This window comes from Eptatretus burgeri, chromosome 5 (assembly GCF_056783735.1).
Source record: "Eptatretus burgeri isolate ZD-2024b chromosome 5, Ebu_testis_v1, whole genome shotgun sequence".
NCBI lineage: Eukaryota > Metazoa > Chordata > Myxini > Myxiniformes > Myxinidae > Eptatretus > Eptatretus burgeri.
Window position 1 is genome coordinate 54,887,938 of NC_140965.1, and position 27,800 is coordinate 54,915,737.

General features: G+C 42.9%; 1 protein-coding gene across 3 annotated transcripts in view; it reads right to left on the reverse strand.

Annotated features, from left to right (window-relative positions):
• LOC147026463 (neuron navigator 2-like) overlaps window positions 1-27,800 on the reverse strand; it is a 181,943-nt gene that overhangs the window by 13,134 nt on the left and 141,009 nt on the right. For all 3 annotated transcript variants that reach the window (XM_085881896.1, XM_085881894.1, XM_085881893.1), the window contains 10 exons: window positions 19,825-19,961; window positions 19,568-19,721; window positions 16,857-17,010; window positions 16,549-16,664; window positions 16,221-16,316; window positions 15,656-15,824; window positions 15,189-15,424; window positions 14,713-14,867; window positions 14,379-14,447; window positions 13,585-13,781 (listed from right to left, as the gene is read on the reverse strand). In XM_085881896.1, coding sequence (XP_085738022.1) covers window positions 13,585-13,781; window positions 14,379-14,447; window positions 14,713-14,867; window positions 15,189-15,424; window positions 15,656-15,824; window positions 16,221-16,316; window positions 16,549-16,664; window positions 16,857-17,010; window positions 19,568-19,721; window positions 19,825-19,961 — 1,483 coding nt within the window. The remainder of the gene's footprint in view (window positions 1-13,584; window positions 13,782-14,378; window positions 14,448-14,712; window positions 14,868-15,188; window positions 15,425-15,655; window positions 15,825-16,220; window positions 16,317-16,548; window positions 16,665-16,856; window positions 17,011-19,567; window positions 19,722-19,824; window positions 19,962-27,800) is intronic.

Genomic DNA, 27,800 nt, shown 5'->3' on the forward strand with positions numbered 1-27,800 from the left:
CTACTACTACTACTACTGCTACTGCTACTGACATTGACATCTACTCAACATGGAGTCTGGAACACTGACGGGTTCCTCTTTTTAAGCCCATTTGTATATACCAATTCCCCTAAACGCTGCCAATACGCCATTATACGGTAGCTGTAAGTTATAAACACGTTCAGTAAGTTCTGTGGTCATCCGGAAGACGTCAATCAAATTCGTCTACATACGCCAATGTGCGTTTCAGATACGTTACACATAGGTTCAAAGCACGTTACTAATAGGTTCAAAGCACGTTACTCGTAGGTTAAAAATTAAGTTTCGGGTATGCTAAACATTACCTCGACGTGTTTCTACTTATGAGTAACTTACAAGTAACATGATCTTCCACATACTGTGTGTAAAGTGATCTTCCACATACTGTGTGTAAACGGCCGACGTGTGTAAACGATTGCGGAGTGTGCCGAGAACTTATGCCAGCGTATGTGGAACTTGTGAGCCATACGTCGAGTACGTCGTAAAATTTTCAGCATGCTTGAAATTTCACGACGTACTAGACGTACCATGTAATATGCCACCGTACTTCATTGTTTTTCAGCGTGCTCCTAACTTATACACAACTTACCCATACCGTATTCGACGTGTCCCAGCGTTTTAGACACATTTTTCATAGGTCGGCATACACTGGCGAAATCGTCAAGGTGTGACTGCGATATTGACACTTCCAATTTTCAGGCGGTTATGATTTAAATCTGCGTGCGGCAGGTTTTTAACAGAGAACGCCACGAGTTCGTCGGCGATACGTGCAGCGCGCTATGACTAAGTTAAACTATCGTTGGGCATAGGTTGTGAAGGCCGACAACAGGCTAAGCATTCGTTGGTACAAGTTATCTTTAACACAATGAAACGTTCTGTGCCCGTTACTAATACGTTATGCATACGACCAACACGTTATGAATACGACCAAAACTTTAAAAAAAATACCTCAAAACTTCAGCGTACGCCAACGTTTTACGTGCATTTTTATACGTTGCCATTCCTGGCTAAAACGTCAAGGTGTGACTGGGCCTTTAAAGCAAGCAAGGTTATGTTCCCTCCTTCTCCATATAAACACAAGAAAATGTGAAATTTTCAAATCATTACACTCACCTTTTTCTGCTGTTTGGTGAATTATATTGAGCGAACAAAAAATTTAGGAACGTAACAAAATTAACCAGCTTCATTCAGTTAAATGATTTAATGCATTCACTGCTTGACCACATGCCCTGTCCCCCAGGAGGGACTGCCGATCGATAGCATCTGCCAGATCTGTGTCTATATTTTCAGAGGTTTCACGAGGTGCTCTTTCGGGAATCAAAGCAAATTTTGGAAAAAAATGGACGTTTTAAAATAAAGTTATAATGCTTGCATGGACCCCAAACTGATGGATCACATGATACAAACACAGACAAGCAGTTCAAAAAAAAATTGAACTTGGGGGGCGGGGGGGGGGGGGTTGGTTGTTGCTCATGGTTGTGGCACACATGGTGGCACACATGGATGTTGCAAACGGCTGGATAAGGTGAGCAGCAAACAACACTCAATTCCAAACACCACATCCACATGTGCACAACACCCAACAAGAACCTCAACACTCAGACAACCAACACCTCATCATGCCCACCTGGACACGAAACCAGCCGTGTTCGTTCCCTGGAAACAAACACAAAAACAACAAGCACATGCATGTGTTCACCCACACACGTACAACACCAGATCACGTGTAAATAAAATCAAAAAAGAGCAAAGCACCCCTTCAATGATGTAATTTGACATTTGTTTTTGCTTTTGAAAAAATAAAATTTTAAAACTCACTCCTCCATTTGACCTTGAGCACCAGCATGTGATCGGAAACGAGCGGTCGTATCAAAATAAAAACTGGACACGTGTTGAGGCCCGGGGTCTATTGTGGCTGATGAAGCCGGCTGTGAAGCTGGAGAAACGTTGCCCTGAGACCGGGTCTACTCTTACTTTTTTGCTCAAGTTAGAGGAGTGGATCTGGTTTTTACTTTTGGTTGGAAGCACCTTCTTCTTTAACAAAAAAAAAAAAATATATATATATATATACTGAACAAAAATATAAACGCACCAAGCGATTGTTACTATTTTACCTCGAACTCATTAATACTAAATCTTCACAACAATTTGGTTATAGAATCCATGACAATTGAGCATTAAATTTCAAAGAGTTCCTTGAGAATTCTGGCGACAGTCTTTGCGCTACAACAGCCGACACAACCGAGGTGTCACTGTCAGAGTTCACACAGTCAGTAGCGGGTGTGTCCACCGTTGGCGTGGCGCAGAGCGGTGCATCTCCGGTGCATGGACATCACCAGATTATCGATGGTGGCCTGAGGGATGTTTTCCCATTCTTCTTGGAGAGCCACACGGAGCTGGCGGACGTTCTCTGGGACTGCATAACGTTGTCGTACGCGTCGATCAAGAACGTCCCAAAGGTGCTCGAAGGGCGACATGTCGGGAGAATATGGAGGCCAGTCGAGGACATCAATGTCCTCCTCACCGAGGAAGTCCATGCAGATCCTGGCAACATAGGGGCGAGCATTGTCGTGCTGAAACGTCACATGGTGAAGGCGCACAAACGGCACGACGATGGGTCTGAGTATCTCGTCCCTGTACCGCTGCCCGTTCAAGTTGCCTTCAATGAAATGAAGCCGAGTGCGCTCTCCATGGCATATGCCTGCCCACACCATAACACTGGCACCACCGTGTGACACCCGACGAAGGACATTGGCGTCAGTGTAGCGCTCCCCAGCCCGACGCCAGACGCGGAGTCCGCCATCAGCCCGATACAGCTGGAACCGCGACTCATTGGTGAACAGCACTCTCCTCCATCGTGCGAGGGTCCAGCGCAAGTGAACATTGGCCCAGTTCAGTCGGGTCTGACGCCGGAATGCAGTGAGGTCGAGATCCCGGTGGGGCTCGGAGGTTGGCCTCCCTCAAGCGGTTACGCACCGTCTGGGCTGAAATGCGCCTGTTATGCAGCCCGACAGTCTCATCGGCAGTGCTCGTGGCCGGTCGGAGTCGATCCCGGAGATGTTGCGGCCTCATGTGACGATCCTGACCGGCGGTGGTCACACGTGGTCGCCGGGCATGTGGGCGGTTCACGGTGCTTCCAGTCTCTCTGAGGCGCGTTCTCAGGCGGCTAATGGTGGAGTGGTGGACATTGAAGTGTGCTGCAACGGCCCGTACTGACGTCCCAGCATTCAGCATGCCAATGGCGCGCTCCCTCAAGATTTGTGACATCTGTGGCATGTTGACATTTGGCACCAGTCCACATTTTGGGCAGGCCTTATATAGGGCAAGCTATAGGGAGTGTTTGTGTCCTGGTCACGCTCACTGACCATCACTCTGTCAAGCCACATGGTGCTCATGGGAAGGATTACTCAACGTGTGAGTCCACACACTCAGAGTGGTCAATTTCAATGGGAACATCTGTCTTGAGCAAAACAAAGGAACCATTGCTCAAACATATCATCGGTTTGACCATTTTCCCATAATGGCAATCTTGACTTAGATATTTAGGTTGGTGCGTTTATATTTTTGTTCAGTATATATATATATATATATATATATATATATATATATATATATATATATATATATATATATATATATATATATATATATATATATATATATATATATATATATATATATATATATATATATATATATATATATATATATATATATATATATATATATATATATATATAGCCTGGTGTGTTGGCGCAGTGGTTAGGGCAGCGGCTTGGGATCCAAAAGGTCCTGAGTTCAAGCCCCGTTGGGCCACTGAATTAATACACCAGGGGGTTTACTCAGCCTGTCACCCTTCCGAGGTCGGCGAAATGAGTACCAGTGTACTGGGCCGGTGTATACCCCGGTTAAAATAGGTGTACCATATCCCTGTGTCGTAAGAGGCGACCAGGGTTGCGTCAGGAAGGGCATCCGGCGTAAAACATGTGCCAAATCACTATGCGGATCATACGGATGATCCGCTGTGGCGACCCCTAACGGGAGCAGCCAAAAGAAGAAGAAGATATATATATATATACATATATATATATATATATATATATATACATATATACATATATATATATATACATATATATATATATATATATATATCTGTATATATATATATAAATATATATATATATAAATATATATATATATATATATATATATATATTGTGCCGCCACACTGTGCCGGTTGACTAGTCAAGCTTATTCATTGTTGTTGCTTCCCTGTGGCTCCGCCTACCATGAGCCAGGAAACGCTTGTTGAAAAAAAAAATGTCGCCTTGCCATGTGGTTTTTTGCTGCGATGAAAAATGCGTTTCGTGTCAGACTGTGGCCAACAACAGTGTGAGTGATGCGTTTTGTTTATCGTTCAACACCAGAATTTTGTTCTGTGACTTTATGTCGGCATGAAACAGTTCGATGCTCTAGTTTTACTGACGAACTTCGACAATTGTGTTACAACAACAACCTATAGGAAAGAACTTGCAACTTTGATGTGTAGACAAATGTAAAGCTCTGCGGTCTATTCTAGTGACTCTAATTTGTTATTGTACCATTACTCTGATCAGTGATTTTAATAACGGCTCTCATTGACAGTGCAGTACTCTGCACTGAGTTAGGTTAATTTTATTTCTCGTTTTTGTTTGCGTGAAAGTACGCCTTGCCCGAATTCCTGGAACAAGGGAGCTAACTCATCTGAGCATATCACTACAAAGTAGCTGCCCTTTCATATACACATCTTGTACATGTATAACGATCACCGTAATATCTGTGTCAACTTACTATAACATTTTATTTTTGTTTTTGTTACAGCGATTACCAACTCATACCATACGTCAAGAATAAAGAACTCTAAGCCTCAGCATGGTTGTTAGACGTTACGTTCATTGGCGGATGGGGGTTAGCTGTATGCTATCTGGTCCAGACCGGAGAGGCAGAACAGTAATCGACTAAGGCCAAGCACAGTCCAGGCAAGCGAGAAACGTCGGTCCGCCTGGCTCAGGGGAATCCAGTCCATAACCAAACACAGTTTCCGCAGTATCACTCGACGCCATCATCCAGACAATCAACATGTCAGAGAAGTCACCGAGAAGTAACCGATCAGTACGATCATCTCAGGCTGGTTCAAAAACTTCAGAACTGTCAAACATAAGTTCTATGTTAGCACAAAAACGTGCTGAAGCCAGTGCTGCTAAAGCTGGCCTGCAGTACGAGAGACAAGCAGCTGAACTACGCAAAAAGCAAGCCTTGGCCGCCGCAGAATCAGCACGAATTCAAGCAACAATGGAGGCTGATTTAACCCTACTACAATCTGAAAAACAAGTCGCCGAGACTGAGGCAGAGTTACAACCCATTGAACAATGTATTAGCGAACTTGAGGGTGGAAATGGCCCGCCCGATATCAACCTACCTCAGGAGACATCAGCAAAGTGCACAGAACAGTATGTGGAAGATCACAGTTATCCGCCAGTGTTACCAACTGCTGACTTTATCGCTACTGACAATATGCAAAATTTGCAACCACCGGCTCTTACGCCCAATATTGCCAGTAATTTATACCAAGCAACAACCAGACACCCTGATCACCCCTTCTTTCCTGATTTAAATAACCGAGCTATTAACGCTACATCTGTTCCCATGAATAACAGACATTTAAATCACAGTTCCAACCCTCGTGTGACATTAGACCCGGATGTGCCTTCATTTGTGCCGGTATACACAGCAAATAATACAACGCATATGACCACTGACTTTTCACAATATCTGCTGAAAAGAGATTTGCTGTTAAAACACTTGTGTACATTTAACGACACACCAGAAACATACGCAGTGTGGAAGGCAGACTTTCGCAGCGTTGTGAACGATATTGGTGCCAGTGTTAATGAAGAGATTGACCTCCTGATTAAGTGGTTAGGTCCACAATCAAAGAAACATGCTGTCAGCTTAAAAATGTCAAATGCCAGCAATCCATGTCTCGCGCTTCAACGAATATGGGAGCGCTTAGAGGAGCGATTTGGCAGTCCGGAAATGGTGGAAGCCTCAATAAAACATAAACTTGCTTCCTTTCCGCGGCTGTCAAACAAAGACAACAAGCAACTGTATGAACTGTCAGATACATTGTATGAAGTGCTCTCCCTCAAAGAAGATCAAAAGTACGCTACTCTTTTAAGCTATTTTGACTCTTCATCAGGAGTACTCCCCATACTCAATAAACTGCCTTACAACATACAGGAGAAATGGACAATGCATGCGTCCAGGTACAAAAAAGAAAATAATGTGGTGTTTCCTCCTTTCCATGTGTTTGCTGAGTTTATCAAGAACCTCAGTCAGGTACGCAATGATCCTAGTTTTGCGTACAAAAGTAATGCCGCACAGAGCAGCAGTCAGAGTGGATATAGACAGTCACAGGTAAACAAACTTCCTGCACATCGCACCCTCTTCTACAAGAAGACAGACATTCAGCCAAATTGTCCTTTACACAATACTGCACATAACCTCAGCGACTGTCGTGCATTCAAATTGAAGTCACTTGTCGAAAAAAGGGACTTTCTGCGGGAAAATAAGATATGTTTCCGGTGCTGTGATTCAACTGACCACGTTGCAAAGACATGTAATGTAAATTTATCCTGTTCTGTGTATAAAGGCAATAAGCATGTTACAGCAATGCATTACGACAAGCGGCAGCCCTTTAAAGAGCCCACGGTGACCCCAACAGAGCCCGCCACGCCAGCCAATAAGGCGTTCGCCGATAACGGCAGGGAGCTACCCGTCAACGTTCCGAACTCTAAATGCACACAAATTTGTGGTGATGTGTCCCCGGGTAAATCATGCAGAAAAACAATTCTGACCAAAGTTTACCACAGTGACAATCCAAACAAGTATATCCATGCCTACGCAATCCTCGACGACCAGAGCAACGTCACGCTCGCCAGATCAAGATTTTTCAAATTGTTTGATGAATTGGGGGAAAATATTCCCTACAACCTTACGTCATGCTCCGGGTCAGCGCAAATGGTTGGGAAACGTGCACATGGCTACACAATAGAGTCCATAGACGGTAACCACAAAATACAAGTTCCTTCGTTAATCGAGTGCGATGAAATTCCAAATGCCCGTCACGAAATAGCCACGCCTGATGTCACCATTCATCATGCCCACCTGTCTGATATTGCTGCAGAAATCCCTGAGATTGACAGCGACGCCGAGATATTAATTTTGATCGGCCGTGACATTCCAGAAGCGCATCATATTTTGGAACAACGGACGGGCCTGAGAGGATCTCCATTCGCCCAGAAAACAACTCTTGGCTGGGCGATAATCAGTGAAACTTGTATCGGCAAAGTTCATAAAACAGGTGTTCCTGTGGTGAATAAAATAACTTTTTGCTGGACGGTCGTCCGTCAATTTTCCCACCATGTGACAATAATCTGTTTGTTGAAGAAATTGTTACCTGCAAAAACGACAATTTTTCAGACATTTTCCAAGTGAATAAAGATGACAACAAATCTGGCCTGTCAACTGAAGACAGACAATTCATTTCAGTAATGGAAGATGAGATGCATCGGTCACCTGAAGGTAATTGGGTGGCACCGCTGCTGTTTAAGGCAGACAGACAGCGGCTACCGAACAATAAACTGGAAGCCATCAAAAGAGGTAGTTCCTTGCACCACAGCCTCATTAAAAACCCAGAAAAGAAACAACACATGGTCGAGTTTATGAAGCAGGTTATCGATAGAAACCACGCAGAAATCGCCCCACCCCTTCGAGAAGATGAGGAATGCCGGTATCTACCACTTTTCGGGGTTTACCATCCACATAAGCCCGACCAGATACGGGGCGTATTCGACTCCTCCTCCAAGTACAACGGCGTATCACTCAACGACGTGTTGCTAAAAGGGCCAGATTTGACCAATGGCTTACTTGGTGTTTTGATAAGATTTCGCTCTGATGAAGTGGCGATTTCAGCTGACATTCAGTCCATGTTTTATGGTTTCCTGGTCACACAAGAACACCGCAATTACCTCAGATTTTTGTGGTATCAAGATAATGATCCCGAGAAACCGCTGATTGACTATAGAATGACAGTGCATGTCTTCGGGAATAGGCCGTCTCCCACTGTGGCCACGTACGGTCTCCGGAAAGTTGTCGTCGCTGGACAAGAAAAAAACCCAATGATGACGTCACAAACTTTGTACTACACAACTTTTATGTTGATGACGGATTGACGTCATGTCAATCTGTGAAACAAGCAGAAATATTTGTACTTCAACAAGTACAATCGGAAGCCTACGCAACGGAGTTACAGTGTTTGAAATCAAACAAACCTCTGCCAAAAGACAGCCCCATGCTTCCGCTAGATCCGACGTTGAATGCAGACGGGCTGTTGGTTGTCGGGGGAAGACTAAGGCGCAGTGACTTACCGGCTCAAGGTAAAAACCCCGTCATAGTCCCTGGGAAACATCACGTCGCTGTCTTGCTGATACGTCACCACCACCAACTTGTTAAACACCAAGGCTGACTACTGACAGAGGGAGCTATCCGCGCAGCAGGTTTTTTGGATCACAGGCTGTAAAAGGTTGTTAACTTCCCTCATTCACCACTGCGTCACATGCCGCAAGCTGCGTGGACGCCCACTCCAGCAGAAGATGTCAGACCTCCCCGCTGATCGCGTGACGCCCTTCACGTATGTAGCTACCAACGCCTTCGGCCCGTGGAATGTCCTGACCAGAAAAACAAGAGGTGGTTCAGCCAGCAGCAAGCGCTGGGCTATACTGTTTACGTGCTTAACCAGCAGAGCCATACATATTGAAATTGTGGAAGAGATGTCCTCTTCTTCTTTCATAAATGCTCTCAGGAGATTCCAAGCCATACACGGAAAAGTGATACAGTACAGGTCAGATCGTGGCACAAATTTTCTCGGCGCAACAGACCCTCTACACATTGACGCCATTAACGTGGAGGAAGGCCCGGTAAAAGAATTCCTGTAGAACAGTGGTGTGAAATGGCTGTTTAATCCACCCCATTCTTCAAACATGGGGGGAAGTTGGGAACGGCTAATCAGTGTCGTTAGACGTGTTCTTGAATCTATGATGGCACAGTTTGCTTCGAAGGATCTAACCCACGAAGTGCTGACAACATTCATGATGGAAGTAATGGCCATTGTGAACAACCGACCACTGGTTCCCGTGTTTACTGATCCAGATTCTCCTTTCGTGTTATCTCCCAACATGCTATTAACACAGAAAACGGGATCGCCTGTTGAACCTTTCTACGACGCGGACATCAAAGACATATACGGTATCCAGTGGAAAAGAGTTCAACTCCTCGCAGAAGAGTTCTGGCGCAGATGGCGCCACGAGTACGTCCACTCACTCCAAGTTCGACGGAAGTGGATGCAAGACAAACAAGAAGTGAAGGACGGGGACGTTATAATCCTCAAGGAAAAGGATTCTGTTCCCAATGACTGGCCTGTCGGAGTCATCACTCAAGTCTTGCCCGGCTTAGACGGCAGGATTCGCAAAGCCATCATCCACGTTGCCAAGGAAGGGAAGATTGTGTCATACACACGACCTATTAGTGAATTGGTCGTGTTGCTTCCCTGTGGTGTTAAATGAATATGTGCCGTGTTCATTTGTGATATGTTCCAACTGACCAGTGATGCCATTTTTGATCGTTTGTTTTCTAATATATTTGTGTTTGTGTGTGACGTCTTTAAAGACGTCAGGCGGGGAGTGTGCCGCCAAACTGTGCCGGTTGACTAGTCATGCTTATTCATTGTTGTTGCTTCCCTGTGGCTCCGCTTACCGTGAGCCAGGAAACGCTTGTTGAAAAAAAAATGTCGCCTTGCCATGTGTTTTTTTTGCCCGCTGCGATGAAAAATGCGTTTTGTGCCAGACTGTGGCCAACAACAGTGTGAGTGATGCGTTTTGTTTATCGTTCAACACCAGAATTTTGTACTGTGACTTTATGTCGGCATGAAACAGTTCGATGCTCTAGTTTTACTGACGAACTTCGACAATTGTGTTACAACAACAACCTATAGGAAAGAACTTGCAACTTTGATGTGTAGACAAATGTAAAGCTCTGCGGTCTATTCTAGTGACTCTAATTTGTTATTGTACCATTACTCTGATCAGTGATTTTAATAACGGCTCTCATTGACAGTGCAGTACTCTGCAATGAGTTAGGTTAATTTTATTTCTCGTTTTTGTTTGCATGAAAGTACGCCTTGCCCGAATTCCTGGAACAAGGGAGCTAACTCATCCGATCATATCACTACAAAGTAGCAGCCCTTTAATATACACATCTTGTACATGTATAACGATCACCGCAATATCTGTGTCAACTTACTATAACATTTTATTTTTGTTTTTGCTACAGCGATTACCAACTCATACCATACGTCAAGAATACAGAACTCTAAGCCTCAGCATGGTTGTTAGACGTTACGTTTATTGGCGGATGGGGGTTAGCTGTATGCTATCCGGTCCAGACCGGAGAGGCAGAACATATATATATATATATATATATATATATATATATATATATATATATATATATATATATATATATATATATATATATATATATATATATATACATATACATACAGGGTAGCCCGAAAGTTACTTTATCCCTGATAAATTTCTCGCACTTCCCTCTGTCCCTACCCCTCTGCCTTCGCCCCCTCACCGGCTATGGTATGCGGAAACACTGACTCAGAAGAATTATGGAGCACATACAGATACAATGACAAATTCATTTTTGTAAGTACTGTACAATAAAACTTGTATATTAAAAGGGTGCAAGAACAATGCTTCACTGGGAAGGGTAAGGTGACTTTCAGGCCACCCTGTGTATATATATAAATATATAAAATATATATATATATATATATATATATGTATATATATATATATATATATATATATATATATATATATATATATATATATGTATATATATATATATATATATATATATATATATATATATATATATATTGTTGTGGTTACCAAATTCGCAAACCACCATTCAGGTCCCTTAGGTGAGGTATCTCGGTAAGTACATGTGTAGTTAGGTCCAAACCCGTTGTCTAGTGGGAATACATGTCATTTATGCGAGCTGCGACTCTTCAGGATAGCCGTTTTTCTTTTACTATCTTTATTTTGGACCAACCGCCATGATTACCACCACAACCACAACATCAACCACCAACCACAACGCCGCTTCACCACAACCGCCACGACCTTCACCTCACACCTCGCAACCGTAGCATCGCCACCGTTCTTGCCCCGCTGTGGGTACCGGTGTTGGACTCGTGCAGAGCGCGCGTCGAACAGCGTGTACAAAATCACGGATTTTGTGCTTCAAAAACGGATCAAAAACGACACACGCCCACTTTTTGCCGTCCAATCGGTGAGCGAGGGACGATTTGGCCCCGCCTCCAGGACGATCGATATATGCAAATTTGTGGATCAAGAAGCCTTCACGCCCACTTTTTCTCGGGCCAATGGGGAGCGAGGTGAAAGGTCAAAGGGAGGGGGGCAAAGGCGAAGCTACGGGGGGATAAAAGGACCGTGTTCGTCAGTCAGAGCCGTGTGGAAGTCTGGAGCCCGAAGCCTGCAGTAGCTGGAGAAGCTGAAGAGAGTCGAACGAGGAGAGCCCAAAGGAGAGTCCAGGGTGGAGAGTCCAGAGGCGGAGAGGCGGCAGCGGCGAAGGCAGACGAGGGGGTGCTCGCGACGGTGCCGGGAGCTGCACGCCCGAGGAAGGCCGGCAGCGCGACCTGGCCGAGGTGGAGACGCACACCAGGGATAATAAAGATCCTCTATACCCCGAGCATCAGCAACCCCCTCCTGTTTCCCCCCGCGCTGAGATAGTGCGACCAAGGGGGCCCCTTTCCCACCCCCTGCCAGGCAATGTCCGCGAGGCCCACGGAGTGAGGCGCCATCGCCGCTCCGCGTCTCATCACCAGACGGGTAGGCGCGACCCGGTCTCGGCCTCAGGCCCGCCTCATCCTTGAGGGATTTCTTTTCCTTGGTTTTGGGTATGTGTTGTCGGCGCCGTCTGTGAAGTAGAATTGTATAAGTGTTGCCGTGTGCTCGGTAGTCGGTATTAGCTCTGCATTGTTTTCGCTTTTATATTTGCTTTTTGTGTAAATGGAATTGTGTTTTTTCTGTGTGCATTTGGTGGAATTGTATTTGTGTGCTTTCCGTTCGTCGCGAATAAATGTGCTTTTGTGTTGAACTGTTTCCCGCTTCGCTTCGTCATTTCTCCCATTGAATCCCCATCTTGCTTCACGTAAAGGGTTGGTAGTGGGCTGAATACGCCCGATAATTAATCGAACCGTCGAGGTCGACGATAACACCGCTCGGTTATTCTGATAGTACGGAACGGGTCGCTTAAGTGGCCCGTGTCCGAAGTCGACCTGCGGCGAGGTGCGATCGCCCGGTCTACCCTCCGCGTGGGTACTTAGGTAGGTCGAATTTGGCGAGCAACCCTATCCCACGCGGGGGCTGATTGGCTCGATCGCGGTGAGACCGAAAGGTCCACCCGTGACTGGTTCCCGGCGTTAGTCCGAGAGGGTCACGACTGGATTGTCCGTCCGGTGGGCGACGTGCCGCGATTCGAGTTACGTGGCCGTCAGCACGCCGGCGGGCGCGAAATCCGCAACAATATATATATATATATATATATATATATATATATATATATATATATATATATATATATATATATATATATATATATATATATATATATATATACATATATATATACATATATATATATATATATATATATATATATATATATATATATATACATAAAATAGCATCTGTTTATCTGTCTGTCCCACCCTAAAATCTCGAAACGCTCCTTGGAGAGAAAAAAAATTATTACCTAAAAGTTGCTTCAAATTAATCCATACCTGCAGGAAAATTCTAATTTTTTCAATCAGACAAAAACAATTGAACTCGGGGTAACAGGGCAATTGTGCCCGTAAGGCAGTTCTGCCTCGATCCTCCCGATTTTTCTTTGCTGTTAAGAGTTGCTACATGTTTCTAAAGGTGCACAAGTTGAGGTGTACTGAAGAACACAAGAAACTTTTTGAATTGTGTGACAAAATAAAAAAACCACAATATTGTATCTCGTTTGGTTTGGTTGAATAAAAAATTAAAGCCTGAACCAAGGCTTTCTGGACAGCTTGTACTTGGTTCATAAGCTTAAAACTATATTCAAATAATCCATGGTAAGTTTACCCAATCAAATGTTTTGAATAAATCAACAAGTTGTTAAACTCATTTTAGTCTCTTCTTCTCTTTAAGTGGTACGTGCATACAACACCTCAATATTTTCCTTCTTGAACCTCCCAGTTTTGAGCTCTTTCAACCAGTGCAAAAATAAAAGACCTCCACTATTTTTCTATCACAGTATTTTTTACAACGGGCTTATCCTAGTCCTCAATGAATCACTGGAAACTGAACACTGTACAGCATATACAGGATTGATTACCTATATAAAGACCCGGTGGCCCGTGCACCTCAAGATAACGGTTGAGGTGTCGCCAAACCTTTGGCAACCATTCAATGACCTTGCACAAACTTGAATTCCGACAATTTCTCTCGACTTCCACGTCAATAAGGTATCGACGCAGGAACCGGCCTAGCAGGCCTTTGATTGGTTCAGTTTCAACTCCGAGCACCACACACCTGTAAGAAACATTCATATAAGCTTGAACTGGTTGTCTGAGTTTTTAAAAGTCATTCCAAAACTTCAGCTTAAAAAAGAAACAAAAAACTAAGCCCAAGTCCTCTTCCGCCTCTGTACACCTCCACCATGCCCCCACCTACACACTGTCAACAACTTCATCTCGCCCCAGCTCTACCCCCATCCCCTCTCAAAAAATTACATGATGCTTTTTAAGATAACTCCTGAGTTCTATCACAAAATGTTAATTCTTGAATTATAGCTTATTTTCTTGTACTTTAGTTGCCTCATTGGAGCTCAAGAAACATAATTTGACAGTCCATATCAAACACAAGAAGTAGTCATTTTGTACACTGACGATGAAGCAAAACCCAGTATGAATAATCGTCCTTTAATATGTATTTTCCAGCTCGTGTCACCCAGTGGTGGGTTAGCTTACTAATGCCCAGTGAAACAAGTCATGTTTTTGGCTCATTACACAGGGAAAAATCATTTCACTCTTCGTACTGTATTTCACACACCTACACTGGACATAACGTATTATTTTGATTCCTCTCTGCTCATCTTTAAGCTGATCGGACAATGAAAACTCAACGTACCTGACATCAGAATGCAGGTTGAGGTCTTGAGTAGAGGCAACTTGGTCACGTGTTCCAATTAAATATGGGCTGCAATGCACACGAAAACGAACACACACACACACACACACACACACACACACACACACACACACACACACACACACACACACACACACACACACACACACACACACACACACACACACACACACTGAATAAAATATCACGACCAATACAATTAAGTGTAATGTATAATATTGTCTCATTTCAAAATAATAGCATGCTGTATCTATTGAAAGTAGTATGGTGACATTGTGAGTGTTTTTAGTGTTGATGGAGTCATTTCACTCACAACAAGGGGTGTGTGCACCGCAGTGCTTGCATCAGGAGTAGCCCCAGGGACGCGCCTGCTTGCTGACTGTGCAGGATTAGCACCTTTGGGATCTGACTCGCCTGCAGGCGACTCTTGCATAGCTCGCTTATCTCTGACAGATAATGACCAATCTCCTGCAATATAGTGATACAGTATAATTGTCAAAACCATTTCCATATTATGAAGACAACAATGATCGATTTTCTCTCTTCCATCTACATTTTCCCTTTCTTCAAGGTTACTAGTACAAACCTCTCTTTGCTAAATGAAGATCCCAAGTGGATGCATCATTCATTCAAAAACTCAAAGGTAATTTTTCAAGAGGTATTTATTGATCTTCGATATTGAAGATCAATAAATACCTCTTTTAAAATGTCAACAATGAAATAATACAGCCTGATAATCCCTCTTTTTCTGAGAATGCAGGAATAACTGAGATGCTTTCTGAAGCTCACTGGTGCAGACTTGTTGTCAACGATGAAATTGGCGACAGTGTCGCTACTGCAGGGTTGTCCCTCAGCCAGCAATGTATGCCGTGCTAAAAGGTCAGCCAGCTGGGCTTTTCCTGTGCCTGGTGGTCCTGTCAGGAGCAGGTGTCGCTTTTCTTTGAGTTGAGAAAGTAAACGCTGCAGGCAGGGCTTTGGAAGCAGAGACTCAAAAGCAGCAGCTTCCAGGCTACCTTCTGCTGGACCTGCACACCAGTTAGATGACCAAGTGACTAACGTTATCCAATAATTAGGATGTCATAACCAGGCTCAATCAAGAACATTCTAAATGTCATTATTAAAATCAAGGACAACAAAATGTATGTATTTTTCACCATTAATACCATCCCAAGAAAGCTGTCAAGGCTGAAATGTTTTCTTATATAAAGCTTTAACTCACCCTTCCCCTCCTCTTTAACAAAATAAAAAGTCTCAACCTTTAAGGATGATGTGCAGTTTGGTTTCGCCTAGATTCTGGTAGTTCCAGGGCAACCCTTGTGGTTCAACCGCCCCTCGTAGGCGTAAAGTGCTTCCGAGTGTATATCCCATCAAGCTCTCCGCGCACAGCCCAAGACTGGTGATAGGATCTACTCGCATAATGTAAGACTGAAAACACCAAACATTAGGCAATAATTATTTGGCAACTTGAACAGCCATTCAGAAACAGTCAAGCTCCTAGAATTATCCTTCTCTGCTTCTAGTAATCCAACTATCCAAGGCCCTGCTTGTTTCTCCCTGGCATTCTCTTGTGCAGAGTTTGTAATGTTACATATATCTATAAAACTCCCTGTGGCAGAGTCTTCACAAACAGAAATGATGTCAGAAGGTAAGTGGGGAACAAACTGAGCAAACCATAAGATTCATTGCTAATGCTATGTGTCAGCAACAGGAATAATTACTCTGGAATAACCAGTACAATGTAAAGTACGAGTTATAGACAAACACTGTTACGATCTGGAGTATTACTGGAGAAATAAAAAGGGGATTATTAAAATTATGGACCTTGAACAGGTGTTTGACAGTTCCATCAAGCTCCTCCCATCTCGTACCTTCATGAACGTATGATCGTCCAATCATACACTCACTTTTGGATGAACCCTGCAACGGTACGAAGTACAAAAACAGAATCTAAATCTGCATCCTACCGTATTAGCATCCATTCTATCTAAAGCACAGTGAACATTCGACAATGAGTAGATCTGTCGTGCAATTTTGCAATTGTCCGATAAGCCATGATTGCTGCCAAAATCCTGAAGTTGCAACTAAACAGAAGTTGATGAGAATGTAGATTTAGCCAGTAAGGTATTGGTAAATTCAACTATTACTGTACCTTGTTTGCTGACCAACAATCCTTCACAGAAACGACCAAAAGGATGCTTTGTGGTGGTGTCTTTTCAACAATGGACAATGCAATGGTGCTTTCAGTGGATTCGCCAAGCAGTGAATCTGTTTGGACGCCATTAGACAAACGTGAACTATTTCAAATCAGAAAATATATAGAGAAAAAAAATTGAGGAAGGGGATTGAGACAAAGCCCAAATCAATGACAATGGATATGAGAAGAGGAATATGGAACAGAAGGGTATGATGATGATGATTATAATTAATGCAGTTGAGGCAAAAGGGTAGAGTTATTACCAAGGTGGGAGGCACTGGGTGTGCTGTGACTGTGTTGCAGACATGCTCGTGGAAGGCGTGGAGAGTCGACTGCTGAGAGAGGGGTGTGTGTACCACTGCCTGGTGTGTCTAATCGTAGTAGGTCATTCTCCACCTTCAGGTTCTCTATTTGTATCTACAAAGGAGAGGCAAGAGGTTAGTATTGAGTGTTGAAAGAGAGAACTCACTCCTTAAATTACCAAAGACAACAACCCACCAGAAGAAGTGTACAAGCCTGCATTTTTAAATATCAAGCCTGCAGATATGTGTTTTTGCTTTCAAGTTTTGGCTGCAAGTTTTGTCTGCAAGTCTCTGGTGTATGCTCCCCTTCCATCCCTTCCCTCATTTCAAATGGCACCACAGCCGACTCTGCTCGCGAGAAGGCAGAGTTCCTCAATTCTGTGTTTGCTTCAAAATCTTGTGTTCCTGACACCCGCCCCCCTCTCTCTCTCTCTGTGTACCCACCCTTCCCAGTCATACACAACTGCTCCTGGACTCTGTGTGTTTTGCACCTGAGAAGGTGGAAAAGTTTCTGGCAACCTTCGACTCTGACTCTGACTCTGCAACTGCACCAGACAGCATCAGCTCATGCATACTAAAAATCTGCTCTGCTGCTCTTGTACTTCCAAGTTTTCACCCTGTCATTTCCCAAGGCCATCTTCCATCTGCTGGAAAATCTGCCAATATTACAGCATTACATTAAAAAAAGGTGCAAAAACGGATCCCCCTAACTCCAGAGCAATTCGCTCACTTCAAATCATCAGCAAGGTCATGGAATCCATCAATGCATTTGACATAAAATCATTCCCTTTCTCCAACCACCTCATCTCAGGTCATCAATTCAGATTCAGACCTGGTCACTCTACCTTGGATATGCTGCTTCTACTCTCCCAACAATGGATGGAGGCCCTCAATATCAGACATGAGATCAGGGCCATATCTCTGGACATACATCTCGAGCTTTCGATAGTCTGGCATCCCGCCTTGCTCTCAAAACTGTCTACCTATGGAATCCAAGGCCAACTCCACTCTTGGATTGCTGACTTCCACCTCTCTCGTAGCCAACGTGTAGCTCTCAATCGAACCCTTTCTTCTCATCTCCCTGTCAAGGCTGGAGTACGCCAAGGCAGTGTTCTGAGCCCCTTACTATTCCTAATCTTAATCAATTATCTCACTGGCTCTCTGGAAAATCCTCTTTATCTCTTTGCTGATGACTCCACTCTCTGCCATGACATCCCTCATCCTCTGACAGGCAGCAGCATCTTCCCTCTCCTCAGACTTTGACAAAATCACAAAGTGGTAAACACTTGGAACATGTCTATCAATCCTGAGAAATCAATAAATCTGTCTCTGTCTCTGTCTCTCTCTCCGCAATGACCATACTGCAAACCCTCCCATCTACTTTCTCAATGACTGTCTCAAGGAGGTTCTGTCACTCATACTCTTGGGTCAATCTCAGCCACGATCTCTCTTGAGAAAGCCACGTTTTAAAGTTGTCTTCCAAGGCCAGATGCTGACTGCGCATCCTCTGTCATGCAAAGTCTTTCCTTGGAACACTTGAGCTCCTATCCACCTACAATGCTTTCATCCACCGCTTGATGGAGTACTGTTCTTCCCTTTGGGCTGGTTCCTCTGCCTCACATTTCTCAGCTTGATGCCGTGGAAACCACAGCTTTCAAGATCATTGAAATTTCTCGTGATGAAGCTGAGTCTATGGGCCTATCACTTCACCATCACCGACAGGTTGGTGGTCTCTCTGTATTCTTCTGCCTCATTTCTGTTCATGCATCCTCTGCGCTCTCCATTCTCTGTCATACCCCCACATCCCCACCCACTCAAGTATCTGCAGGATGCACGCAGTCCATCAGCAATCCCCTCCTGGTGAAACTGCCTAAATTCAGAACCACTGCTCACCTCCACTCATTTATTCCTCTCATTCCCCACCTGCAGAACCAACTCCAACACTCTCTTCAATTTCATTCTTCTCTCCAGGTCTTCAAGAGAGCTGTTCACCACCATCTCAGGACATCCCCCTTCCAAAGCCATAATCTTTTCCACACCCGTTAAACCACCCTCACCCTTCCCAAAATGTATCCATATTGTCCATCCCTTGTGTTCTCCCATACCCCTCATTGTTACCTGCATCTTTTGTTTGTCCATCTTGGTCTACCTTCTCCATCCACCCTGCTGTTGGCACTTCCCCTTTCTCCTGGTGTTCCCTTTACTATGTTGCATTCTGTTCTGTTGCATCCTGTTCTGTTCTGTGTTCTAGCTCTTCCATGAGCCTAGACCATGTTTAAAAAAAAACATGCTTGAGTTTGCCACCCTGCAGCTGTTCTGCTATATGATAGCATATTACAGTAAGAGTATCAGGAAACAAACTAAAGCAGAATGCCTCATTTGAATAACCCAGCACACCAGCAAATGTCAGATTGGAGTGGGCCAAGAGAAATTATTCTCCTGTGAAATTGGCCTCAAATTGGCATGCCGCGATACTTTCCGACTGTATAAATCCGTTTATTCATGGTACTTACTGATTGCCACTGACACCATGACCGTGCGGTTCTTCAACCAGATGGGAGATAGTTGCAACCAAACTGGATTTGAGCATGAGGACATGTCAGGCAAAGCGTGCCTGTTCTTTAAGCTTTCTTTCTCAAAGCTATTTTGCAAATTAACATGTCCTGGCTCACCTGCAGGTCCACCATGGAGTCCTGAAGTTGTTCAAGCTGTTGTGCTGAACAGAGTGCATCGAGCTGCACATCGGTTAGCTTCAGCTCCTTTTGTCGGAGCTCTTTGCGCAGCTGCTCCATAACAAGATCCGAAGACTCACCAGAACTCACTATTCTGCTTACAACCCACAACATCAGTAAAACAGCAATTGCCCCCCAATCCCCCCCAAAAAGTAATACAGTAACAGCATAACATAACTACTTGTATTTAGTCTTACTCTGAGGAATTTGAGGATTTCATATCAGGGTTCCAAGGCTCTGGGATTTCAGTGCTCTCAACAGCACCATCTGGTTGATCTCCCAGGCCACGGCCTGGCTTTTTACGTGCAAAAACCTGTTTGAATGAGGTTTTCAGCTGCAGATACACAGACATGACAAGCGATCTGAATGAATTTTCATGAGGAGACAATTCATTTTCATAAATGTTCCTAGTTTATAGGGTATGGATACAGCACAAATATAATGGGTCAAACATCCTCTTCCTGCCTCTTAATTAGTGTGTTTGCATATCCTTATAATGGAATTATCTACAATGGACTGACAAAAAGGACAAAGTATTTATCCATTAATTGTGAATCATTGGTGGCAGATGGCAGATCCTTTTCATTTCCCAAATGCAGGAAAGAAGAATAGGAAGAACCATTTATTTTGCATCGGGCGACCGAGGCAGTTTTTCTTGGCTCGGGCCACAATCCTGGACGGGTCGTCACTCTGACACAAGATACTAGAATGGCTCATTCTTACCAGAAAGCTGGTACTGGAGGAGGAAGGGCTGAGAGAGTGGGAGGGGAGGGGGGGAGAGAGAGAGAGAGAGAGAGAGAGAGAGAGAGAGAGAGAGAGAGAGAGAGAGAGAGAGAGAGAGAGAGAGAGAGAAGAGAGAGGGGAGGGGGAGAGTGCAGGGAGAGGGGGAAAGGAGAAGGGAAGGAGATTCCGGTAGATGTGACACCCAGTTTAAAGTCTATCCAAGAGACGGCACACACACTGATGAATCACCCTCCCTGCGAAACACTGGGGTGACAGTTTATAGCTGGGTCAGGATTCAAACCCAGGCTAGACAGCTTGAAGCATGCATACTTCTCGGCTACCCTGCCATGATGTGGCGATTCATTGCTTTATAACCACTGAAAATATTTTTTACTCATTGTAATCATCTGATTTATTTTGCCTTCCTAACTCCGGTATCAAACTGCCATATGTCCATCGAAGCTTGAAGAGTGCATGCCAAGTGGCTTAACAAGGCACTCCAACCAAATGGTTGAAGAAACTTTTAAAAAACAGAAAGTTAAAGTTTTTCATGTTTTTATCTCTGCCGATGTGGTGGGTTATGCAATGAAAGAAGATCGTACAAGAAGGGGAAACGTGGTTTAAAACAAAATTGCACATTTTCAGTGAGCCAGCCATCGCACGATGCACCACAGAACAATGCGGGGCCAACGCAACCAAGTGGCCCCTGAACTTTGTTCAAGTCGATCGATATACAGTATTCAGTGACAGTGCGAATATTGAAAAGTGCTCTCCAAGTGGCTTAAGCACTCAAGAAAGCACTCCAACAAAACGGTTTATAAGGAACAGCTGGATTGGCAAGCGATTCGTGATCGCCGATCCGTCATATGAAACACCTCCTGGAGACGACCGAAATGTCAAACTATGTCCGAATTGGACAAACTAACACTTTTTTTGTTGGCAGAACTGCTGCTAATAGTCCAGCGGAAATGTGAAAAAGCATGTTGTGGCGTCATTGTGAAGTTTTTTGGTTGATTCATCCTCTCTGAGTTATCCTGAATCAGAATCAGCCAGGTGCCAGACTCGCACCCTTGAGGAATTGTTTTTGGAGGAAAAAAACAAAATGGCCACCACCGACTTTCGATAAATTCTGTTTGGGCTATATCTTCACTTCTAATGCACTTACAAACACAATTTTGGTATCTACTACTATGTTTTCATGGTCAAGGAATCCGATAACGATAAAATTGAAGGTATATATATATATATATATATATATATATATATATATATATATATATATATATATATATATATATATATATATATATATATATATATATGACCTGTCTCATATTTTCGAGATGGCCACCATTTTAATATGAAAAATGGCTATTTTGCAGTTCCACTGATTACTTTTAGTAAGAAATTGAATTTGATGAACCCTCAAGTATTAATACTACATACAATAAGTCAATGACAGCTGAAGTAACTTACTTGCAATGACCAATGAATTGATGATTATATTGGAATATGATTTTTACACAAATATATCTGGATACATGTGGATATTTGACTGTGACTTTGGGTTATGTCTTAAAGTAACTATGTACATGTATATGATTTTGAAATTACCTTTTATTTTTTGGCAAACAAATATTAACTTTGTTAAGGATGCAATGTTCTACATTATGTTAAATCTTCATCATCGTCGTCGTGATTAGCAGCTACTGCTCTTGTCTGTTCGTTACAACAGTCTGATCCAGCATTACAACTGCAAAACATCGAACATGACATCTGTGCTGCCACAAAACCACACCTCCCGGTGGAACATGGCTGGCTGGTGGAGCATCCACACTTGATCAGCTGCAGAATGGTAACTGGTGCAGCAGACACATCAGGTGGATGTGTGGTTGGGCACAACATCACACCGTCCTCACCTTCTTGCCATCCATACTTGATGGGATCCAAGTTCGAAGGGTCTGACTGAGTATCCGATTTCCATATAATGACTTGATGATGAGCATGATGTACATGTTGAACAAAGGCATCATGCGATGGGGGCAACGAGTTCAATTTCGGAGCTGTGGTAATCTTGGAGTTGGCCATCTTAGACTTCCACAACTGATACCGGTGTGTGGACATATCACCTTCGACTTTGGAACCATAACAGGCAGCAATAGTTGCCTCAGATATCATCTTTTCCTCGTCTGCTTCCAGCTGACCAAGTAAGATGGGATGATGTCCACCCATTTGTACCTTCAGCGCTGTGGCCTTTCCAATGCCAAACAAATATGGCACAGTATCGCATCCGGTCAGAGCATGTACAGCAGGCAGATATTTGGTGATGCTTTTGTGTTTCAGTGCTGTTTGGCGAATGTCTACATTCGCCCTCCCAGCACACGGACTCTCCATGCTGACATCCACAGTCATCTTCTCCTCGAGGTAGAAATGAATCAACAGGACAAAGACATCTGTATCGTTGCAGATCACTTTGATGTGTGAGTCACCACTGACACCTGACACAATTCTAAGTGATGGATGATGATGACATCTGCTTCTTCATGGTGTGTTTTCAGATCCTGTCTCTGGAGAGTAGAATTGTTCTATACTTGTACTGGTGTATCTATACTTCCGGTGATCACTAGTTTGGTCTTGTTGTCCACAATGTGGGTCATCAGATACTGACAGATCAAATCGATCAGTTGTACTTTGTTGTAGGCTACATTTAGGACCACTTTTTGCGCTGGAAGTGTTGTGTGTAAGTTGAGTTGATGTTTTCGACTTGAATCATGACCTGCACGACTGGATCTCGTCATTTGTTTCGTGCTGATTTTAATGTACCTGTCAAAAATCAGGTATACATCACAACACTCCAGGTGGTATTTGATGGTTCCCATGAAGTTGCACCATTTGTAGGCCAATGTACAGTCCATAACATGGCGCATCCATCGATGATGACAACATCTGGAGCACCTTGGATTCGACTTGATTGCTCAATTTGGAGTTTCGTCTTCAGGATTGCTTTTGACTGAGCCCGCATCGCACCGCTCTCATCAAACAAAGAGGCTGGGACAGGGGACAGTTTGTAAGAGAGGACATCCTTGATATCAATATCCCCGTATTGTTGGAGACATATGACTCGGGTGTGTATCAATTCGGTATCATATGCTCGCCTTCCATCCAGCTTGATGCTCTTTTTGGTCGAAGTCATCAGGGTGATTTTCTTGGTCAGTGTCTTGTTGAAGCTTGTTGGCCATCCAGATTCAAATTCCGCCATTTGTTGTCATCCAATCTTGAGAGAATCATCAACATTTACCTTGTCTGTCACATGAAACTGTAGAAGACACCAAAATTGTGTTTGTAAGTGCATTAGAAGTGAAGATATAGCCCAAAACAGAATTTATCGAAAGTCGGTGGTGGCCATTTTGTTTTTCGCCTCTAAAAAAATTCATCAAGGGTGCGAGTCTGGCACCTGGCTGATTCTGATTCAGGAGAGCTCAGAGATGATGAATCAACTAAGAAACTTCATAATGACGCAAAAGCACGCTTTGCCCTGAAATCGCTGTTTGGCATGTAGACTAAGTTCAATTCTGGAGCTTAAATTTTGTAATTTAGCTGAGTTTAAGAGATTCTCCTGATTATGGCATGTGCGGAAGTGAAATAAATCCACAAATGCTGGTGTCTCTGGGTGTTTGTAAATACTGCAATGTATCCATAGATTTGTAGGTATGATGATCAGGCAATCGATAATATGAGTGAGGAAAGTGGGAAAAAAACTTTATCACAAATAAATCATTGCGGCCTGTCCCAATTCAAGGCATTGTTGAGCAGGCCAAAAAAAAAGGCAAATTAAGAACCCATCGAGGGAGAGCGAGGTGTCCAAGAATGCACATGATGAAGGATATAATTAAATAAGACCGTTAATTATCTTCAAAATGGGTGTTTTAATTCACCCAAACACCCAATTTTCACTCATGCACTTCCTTGGCGTTCCCTTCGTATGCATGCAAAGTTTCAGTCTGCTAGATTTTTATAGCTTTGGAGTTACGGAGGAGACACACACACACTGACTGACACACATTGACATTTGTTATTATGTATGACAGGGAATCAAACTTTGGATCCAAAGATCTTTAGCCAGCCACCTTAACCGTTAAGCCAATGACAGAAAGCTTCCTTCAAACATAATGTGATTATGTACATCTAATTTTAAGCCATAGTTTTATTAAATTTGAAGTGTGTTTGTAAATTGCATGTCATTATTTTAATATCCTACCCCTAACTGGCTCTTGACTTTGTTGTTCCTCAATTTACAGTGTGTAATCTCTCACCTTATGTCCAAAGCTCACTTCTGATCCTCTAATCACTCGTACAAATCTATCATTCGACAATGACTTTTCGCTGCTTGAGCTGCCCTGCAGTGGTTTGGTTGCATTTGGGTGTTGGCAACGATATTGGCCAATCACATGATGGAAAGTGGAGGGGTGGGGGAAGGGGGGTTGGCCATGCGATTTAGTTTTCCCTTTTTTCATTATTTTGTTTTTGTATACAATTAATCGAGGCTTGTGGAGGAGCTAGAACACAGAATGGATCAGGACACAACAGAACAATCGGGACAGGAGAAAGAGAGGGGGGAAAACACACCAATAGCAGGGTTGATCTGACAAAATAGAAGGAAATGGACAAATAATGGATGTGGGAAAGAATGAGGGGAAGGGGAGTGTGTATGTGATGGACAAGATGTATACAGAAGGAATTTTTCAGAAAGAAAAAACTGGAAATTTGGAGAAAGAGGTGTGGACATGCAGATTTTTAATTGGGGTAGAAAAGACCCTGGTTGGAAAATAAAAGAGGACATCACAAACCAAGTTCCACTGATAAGACCCGCAATCCTGTCACTACCACTTACCTCATAAACCTAGGATCCATGAACCGGAAGCAAAAAAAATAAAAAAAGAGAGAGAGAGAAAGCAGACAAACAATATTATAACAAAGCAAAGCATTAAATATCTGTGTTGTTGCCAGATTTACTCTGCCACACCTGGTAAGAGCTGTTGGCTTTGCCTGAAACCATGCCATAGTTTGATATGAAAAGGCATCCTCGAAATTCCTGTTTGGTTATCTATGACTGACAGCTTATTATGTAATTGATAGGCCTATTGACCTAACATTAAAAAGTTCTATCAATTTTGATTAACATTTTTCACAATAAGAAGTGCAAATAAGGAATTATGGATGCATGCACAAATACACATTCTTGCATGCAATCGGTGTCCAGGCCAAACTTTTGATAGATGGCAAAGCATTTGGGGGAAAAAGCAGGTTTGCAAAGGAATATATACATTTAAACCAGCAAAAGTATGTATTCCAAGAAGGGTGTAGTGGTGCCAGGACATGCATATTATGTATCACCTTTTCACCTCTGATGGGCAGCTAGAATGGGTGTTTGGAGAGATAAAACATTGATAGTTTTTAATTAAAAATTGTACCAATGCACATCCAACTACAATTACCGATTTTACACTGAGAAGTCGGTTACAAGACAACCTCGAGGACATTTAGCGTTGGCGATACTTAGCATTCCGATAAAATGAGAGGGAAAGTTCTTGCTTCGGTATGTTTAAGTTGAAATGATTAAAACAATTAGTCATTATGTTAACGAAATGCCTTCACTCCAGTTGGCACCTCAAATGATGGAACTACATCTATAGAGGTAACATTTGAAGTAACCATTACATAGTGGAGCTTGGAGTACCAGGCAGATTTAGTACCAATTGCAGAAACGGGAGGGGAAAGTTTGATGTGAAACAACATCTGAATGTGCAAGACATCCCCCTCGTCCTGTCAAGAGAACCTCGATATGGTGTGTGGGTGGTGAGCACATTTCCGAGTACTAAGCTTTTGATTCAAGTCACACGTGACGCAATTTTATGCTCAATATGACTAAATATCATGGTCATCTCCCTCTTATTGTTTATCAGTGGACAACATCATGACATATCCACAAGAAAGATATGCCAAGCATTATATGCCATCAAAGTTGATAGAAGGATTTCCCTTTGCATGCTCCTAGTTTTAGAGAAAACTGAATATGCTTCCTACAGTCATGATGCTGGACAAATTAAATAAAGCAAATATACTGGACTAATTAAATAAAAATGAGTGATTTAATAAAATCAATCCGACATCACACGATTTGGAACAGATATATGTACACCATATTACCACAAGTATTGGAACTCTGCAGGGTGATTCGTTTTCAGACGCTTATTTTATTGCTAATATGGTGTCCCTGTCACTGAAAGTTTGTACCAAATGTCGGGAGGTATCAGGTTTACCCCCATTTCATAGAAAGTGGAAGATCAGTGGTGAATTGTGCTCCATTGACGACAGCTGAGGTGGTGTTCCAAGGACGTTCCAGATTGCATTTAATTTGGGGATTTGCACTGGCCACCAGAGATTTTCAATGTTATCGTCTTCAAAATAATTCCAAACAGATTCGGCAGTGTGGATAGGTGTGTCGTCATGCTGGTAGATGCAGGTGTGCTCAAGGTAGTGTTTCATCAAAGCCATTAGTGTGCCGCTGTCCAAAATGTCACAATCAGACACCTTTTCAAAAGCACAAAAATATGCACGTGAAAATTTGTAAGTGTTCTGTTCAAGTTTAGGTATGCTGTCCCAATATTTATGGCAACCCAGTGCAAATGTGTTGATGCAAGATGGAAACAGAATGCATCATGGGATGCCAAATTCATTACGCCAACATTTCAGGCCTCATGCAATTAAAGCAATGTATTTGGAAAAAGAGCAACCAGTGCTTTTTATCAACCTGCCACTGTGTTCCAAAAGCCCAGTGTCATCCAAGAAATATATAAATGTATCGATCTTGAGTAACCAAGGTTTAATTATTTTGCATCTGTAATCATCCATGCTAAAAAGAATGAATGAATGTTAAACTCACTTGCCAAAAGATGAAAAGCCAACTTAAAACTTGTGGTGACTTAACGGATATGCTAATTATCTCTGAGGCTGCATTTCACTGAGGACGCTGCACTAGCGACTTCACAAGAGATTTAACTTTTGGAAAGTTTGTAGTTGGATGTGCAATTGGTACAAAATGCATGTTAAATCCCAGCTACCACAAAGGCTCAGTAATGAGGTACGTTAACACAATAAAAAGTAATTTGCTCAAGAAAAAAACATAAGACCAATGGAGCAAGATCAGAACAGGAAAAAAAAAAAAAGGAAGTAGTTGAAAGGCTAACTGTTCAAATGAAGAATTACTTTCAAAATTAATACAGTCTATTGAAATAACCGAAATCAAATAACTTGTTTGTTATGCTTTTGCACATAAATTCAAGGTTATCTCACTGGTGGCCCATACCCTGCAGCTGGTAGCATCAACACAAATGTGAATATTAATTGCTAATCTAACTTTAGCACAATCCCCATCACAAATTCTTAAAGA